The sequence below is a fragment of the Arachis ipaensis genome, chromosome B05 (genome assembly GCF_000816755.2).
Source record: "Arachis ipaensis cultivar K30076 chromosome B05, Araip1.1, whole genome shotgun sequence".
Classification (NCBI taxonomy): domain Eukaryota; kingdom Viridiplantae; phylum Streptophyta; class Magnoliopsida; order Fabales; family Fabaceae; genus Arachis; species Arachis ipaensis.
In genome coordinates, this window is record NC_029789.2 from 23165220 (window position 1) to 23171101 (window position 5882).

General features: G+C 34.5%; 1 protein-coding gene across 2 annotated transcripts; it reads right to left on the minus strand.

Moving 5' to 3' along the window:
* On the minus strand, nucleotides 1465-5676 carry LOC107643337 (protein trichome birefringence-like 2). 2 transcript variants are annotated; one of them, XM_016346946.2, is made up of 5 exons: nucleotides 4577-5674; nucleotides 3493-3685; nucleotides 3218-3408; nucleotides 2911-3069; nucleotides 1465-2119 (listed from the first exon to the last, which is right to left on the minus strand). In XM_016346946.2, exons 1-5 carry the CDS (start codon nucleotides 5455-5457, stop codon nucleotides 1777-1779), a joined length of 1767 nt encoding a protein of 588 aa, XP_016202432.1. In that variant the 5' UTR covers nucleotides 5458-5674; the 3' UTR covers nucleotides 1465-1776. The 2 variants fall into 2 exon arrangements, with proteins under 2 accessions (XP_016202432.1, XP_016202433.1); XM_016346947.2 differs by lacking the exon at nucleotides 1465-2119 and adding an exon at nucleotides 2171-2698 and having other exon boundaries at nucleotides 4577-5676.

Genomic DNA, 5882 nt, shown 5'->3' on the forward strand with positions numbered 1-5882 from the left:
TAATACCACATCAATAAAAATAATTAATTTTTATATTAACTGCATAAATAATTATTTAAAAAATCGAATATAATTGCACGATTATGTAAAATATTTTAGAATGTTAGTGCATAAAAAATAAACTCTTATTATTATTACGATTATTATTAGCAAGGTTTTAGAGTAGTCTTCTTTCAAAGGTGGTTGGAATGAAGGATGATCATGCCTCTTAACTCCCCCATGGTCCCCCTTAGACTATTGCATTTCTGATTTGATGTTTGTTGTTCTCAGGGAACTGAATCATTAACTATCTAGTTTATATATCTGATCCATCCTCTTCATATAAAATGCATCCATCATGGAAAAAGACAGAATTAAAAATCCAATCACCATTCAATTTTAGCCAGATATTTCTTACTATAAATTTTCAGTCTATTATTAAATTTTGCTAAAAGTACACTTAATTCTTAAAAAGTACCTTCACATAATTTCTATATGCCAATAAATAGCTGGAAAAAAAAATTAAAACATCTTATTCATTTTACTCCGTATCAACGGTAGCTTAATATTATTGAATTTTGGTATAATTAACAAACACATTTTTCTAGTCCACCCTTAAATCTTATTAGGATCAATTTACATCTAACTTATAATGTTTAATTTAAATCCCTCATAATCAAAATCAATTCAAGCAAGGCCAAATTTTTCTAATAGTCTCCTTTTATTTTTAAATTAAGTCTGGTTAGTCTCCTTGCAGGACCTATAATATTTCAATGTTTAAGTTAAGCAACCAAACTTTAAGGGGAAGTAGTACAAGTGTACAATACAACCATGCAATTTTAAATTTTCCCAAGAAACTTGTTGATTTTAAAGATAAAGAAACTTTAATATCAGATATGGATGGCACTGAAGGTTAAGTGAGTAGATGTCTATTCAGTGATACTTGTGCTCTCGCTTATTGGCTTCACAAGAATTTATCAATTGTTTGTACTTTGTACCCCCAAAAAAAGAAATGGAATTTATCAATTATTGGTTCAAATGTCACTGGTGGATGAGTTAAAAAGGTGCCAACGACTCCATCTCGTGCTAACAACTCAATAAAGCACGTTCCAAACGACCCTAATGCCACTATAATATGCTGAAAGAGAACCAATATAAGTTATAAATCTGGAATTTAATGTACAAAATTGGATTGAATTTTTCTACGGTACTAGTTAAAAATATAAAAGTAACGATTCTTAACTATTAACTTCATATAAAAACTAACTATTAACTTCATATAAAAACTACTGCATGTAAGTTATCACCATTCTTTATATGTACAAGTAAACACGATTTTTTAACTTTTGATAACTTCAAATTTTAGCAATTATTTTTGAATTTTCATAACACAGAAAAAGATAAAAAAAAATGTTGAGAGCAAGTTTGTCATCTCACTTTTATATAGGAGGTTAAAAGAGGGCAGGGAAAAATCAAAAAACCACCTTTAAAGCCTAAAAAGAAGTAACTCTTCGATTACTTTGAATCCAAGTATCCAAGGCAACGAATCAAATTATGCTGTTAAATCTACAGTTTTCTTAACGCTAAACAAGCTGAATGACTAAAATGTGCTTGCAACTAGATGGATACAGAAAATAATACAAATAAACTTCCCACTCATTAATCATCTGCACAAACTATGACTGAAGAATGAAGACATCATACCCTGCTGTGATGAACATTATTTACACGTTTTGAAACTAGATATATGCATAAAGAATGAGAAATCCGGTGTTCATAGCCTTTCAGCAACTTTACTCAGCTTTTCCAACTGCCTCTTCCAGATTTCAAGAGAGAAGCATAGAGTAATTCGTTCCAAGTATCCGGTACTCCAGGCAGGCACCAATGGCTGCAATCTTGGTGTAGCTCGGCGGCAGCCCTTTCGGCTTCGGTCTTGTACTCCATTCTGTATATAGAAGGATGGCCATCTTTTCTGTAATCTGTTAGCCTTGATATGTTCATATACATCACTGGTGTTTTCATTTTTGAGATGACATTGTCTAAAGCCCTCATTTTTGAAGGGTATTTCTTTAAGTGAGTTGTGTTATATATCGGCTCCGTTTCTTTATGGCACTGCCCTCCGGAGTTCCATTGCCCACCTCTGAAACCATGTCAGATAAGTTTATTAGAATTCACCGATCAGCGTGTATCAGATGAATAATGTAAGTGGTTACTGGTTAATTAGATTTAGTGATTAATGGAACAGATAAGGGCATAAAATAGATGAAAGAAAGTGCATTTTATGAATGAGTCAATACATTGCCAATGTATGCAATTCCGAATCTGGACAATGGTACAAATACAATACAATACATAAAATACATTTCAAGAGTTGACGGCATTCTGGTATTCAGCAATCAATTCTACAATGTCACTAATTCTTATTATTGAGGGCAGGCCATCAAAGCTAAACCAGTTCAGCTAGATGATATTCTTCTTGAAGAAAATTTCTGCTTAAGTTTCAAACTAATCACAACAGGGTTTAACGAGTAAAAACATGAACGTGGCTTAACAAGATACAATGCTAAGTTATCAATTACAGATTTTATTTAAGTTAAACAAATAAGAACTTTTCCGTTTATATCTCCATATGTTTGCAATGAATAAACCAATATTGCACAATATCAGTCAGAGACTCAGAGGCAGACTTCAAAAGTATACCGCTCCGCATAATCTCATCCTACCAGAAAAAGGGCAACTGAGCAAAAAGATACTACATATCACAAAGATAGGATATCGGCATGTTTTCATGTCTGGTTTTAAATAATGCATGAACTTCCAATCACAAAGTTGTTTTCGCTATTCAAGAGTCCACAGTTCCACATAAAAGGTATTGTAAAGTAGAAATTCCAGACTTAAGACAAATTTGGGAACCATTTAAAAGAGCAATACCTGAAATGGGTATTTGAGTATCCTCTGAAGACAACCTGAGTTCGGTTGGCATCAATATTTTTGTCGACCCATCTAGCCCAAGTCGTCAAAGCCCTTCTAAATGCATCCAAAACCTTGAGTCTTGGGTATACATGGTTGCCTTCTTGATAGTAGTCTTCTCTGTGAGTTAAGAGAACACAGATTAATATCTCAAATAGGAAAGCAATCTCACATTACAAAAGCACAAACAATGATAATTTCATATGGGAAACATGAATTATGTAGATCATGTTATTCATCTTTGCTTCTGAGCACCAACCAAACTCACCCCTTAGATGTTTTTTCATGCGTCCACCAGTGGCCAGTATTGAAGACAATGATATCAGCATCATGATATACAGTAGTTGTCTGGTCCATCAAATCCAATCTTAATGTCTCAAATGATCCATTTATGCCTTTGAAAGTTGACTCTCGAACAATGAATGGTGAACTAACAAAATCTACTGAGCAATTATAATCCTATCAACACAAGAAAGTATTCGATGAGATAATACCATTACAAGATATCTGCATCACAATCTTATATATGTTCCGAAAACTTGCCTCAAATCTAAAAGCATAAACACCTTTCTTCTTAAATTCATGTCTTCCAGAAATTTCAAAAACACGTTTCTTGTCCTTGACACTTTGACGTAGTATACACACCATCGACTCCCACATGTTCCTGTTCAGTGAATCCCCCACAAAAACTAGCCTCTGACCTCGCAGTCTCTCCAGAAAATCAGTTGCTTTCAAACTGAAAGATCACGTCAGTAATTAATAAACATACAACATAAGCATTTGGATATTAATTTAAGATGACTGGCACTAGTCTGCTTATAAATAAAATTGATAGTAAACCAAAACTGCAATTAAAACACACGGAACTATGCGCAAAAGAAGAATCAAGATTCTTATATCCTGAGAGATCCACTATTTTACCCCAGTTAGTTGTAGACTCTGGTTGCAGAGTATTTACCAGTGGATCCCATAATTCTCTACCTTTTAAGTCAATAGAATCAAAACTTTACTGAACATTGTTAATACTCCATAATCCATGAGAGTGTTAAGGGAACAACTCACCTCTAAATGGTAAGTAGTGCACTGGCATTTACATTTTACCCAGAAATTGAGCTAACTAAAAGAAATTATATAGGTTATATTGAAATTTCATAGAAGTAAACTAGCATTTCGGTACTTGTAAATATAACTAAGTTGTAATTAATCCCTTCATAGAAAACAATATAATATTGCTAATTTGGGAATCTCTTGTCGGTGGTAATGTGAATGACTTGTAATTTAAGATCTGGATCAGACACATAACTTTAATCAGGAATCGGTTTTCCATGGATGGAACCATTTTACTGAGTTTGACAGAAACAGTAACCCTTTTCCCTTTCATCATGTACATCTAAGCCACCCCTTTCCCTCTTTTAGTCCTTCTCCATTCTACTCCATTTTCTAAACCTTCATACATCTAATCTTTCAGCAATCCAAGTTGCAGTTTAATATTTCGGTACACTCATTAATTTAATATAATTACTACAACTACTATTAATAGACAACTTGCATTTTTCTAATAATAACAATAAAAATAACAATATTTCGCACATGTTACTGAAAAAACCACAGAAAAGAACAATCATACCTTGGAATGTCGCATTTATGTGGCTGCCATTTCCATTTCACATAATCACTATCAGGCCTTCCATTAAGGTGGCAATCAAAATCCCTATCGATGAGTGGACATGAACCTAAGGGGTAATATGGCTTTGAATCATCCCTTACCCACATACCATCATAGATATCACAATTCTCATCATTTAAACTAAAACGACCCTCCATCTTCACATCTTGTGAAGAAGAACCACCATCATCAATAACCACAGTTACATTATCATTATTATTATTGTTATTATTATTATTATTAACAGAAGTCACGTTTGATTCACCAGAAGAAGAAACAGTTGCATTCGCAGCAAAGTCCACATCTTTGACAACCCTATTATCAGTGAAGTTCCCAATCTCAGTGACCAATGTAACGTTCTCAGCGTTGGATTTCAGCGGAAACTGTTGCACTTCACTACTATTAAGCGTTGCATTCTCACCACCGACGGTGAAATTCGCAAACCGTGTGTTCTTGTTCAAACCCTGACTTGAAGCATTCACTCCGCGACTTTCTTCAATTCGTTCTTCATCCCTCTGCGGGGAACTCACAGTGAGAGAAGCATCATTATTATTCGCCGCAGAAGAAGAAGAGAAGGGATGTTTGGTTCTGATGGAAAATGACCAAGAATAGAAGGAAGAAGAAGAAGAATTGGAAATGGCGGAACCAGATCCTTGAAGAAAGACTTGAACTTTGGGAGGTATAAGGGAAGTGTTGAGGAATAGAAGAGTGAGAAAAAGGAGAGAAGCTCCAAGGCCTAAACTGAAACCAGAAACTACTTTTCTCCTCTGTGACATGAAGGGTTCGGAGAACGCAAGCCTCTTCATGCTGTTGAAGCTGTTGCTGCTGCAGTTCTTGTCCATGGTGGAGATCAATCAGAAGAAGATGCAACGAAGAAACACGCATAAGCATAAACCCCAAACCAATGTGGCTTTAGTTCTTCTTCAATCAGGGTTCGGAGCTAGAGATCTCAACGTGTTTGAAACTGTGTCATTTTGAAGAACAAAAAAGACTCCAACTGTTTGAAGGGTTTTTTGTTGTTCTCTTTTAGCGCTTGCAATGTGCTTTCTCTTTCCATTGCAGTTCCGTTTTTATTTTATTTTATTTATTTTATTTTATTTATTACATTACACCACTTTTTTAACATTTCAATTATGCATGTGCATTCCGACACGCAGTTGTCCAATATCACAGTTTTTACAGTTTTCGGAGATCTATGGATCAGAGCTAACCACGCGTCCCAGTAAGACCTGTGCATTCGAGAAAGTCAGTTAAGTTTATTGTAGAT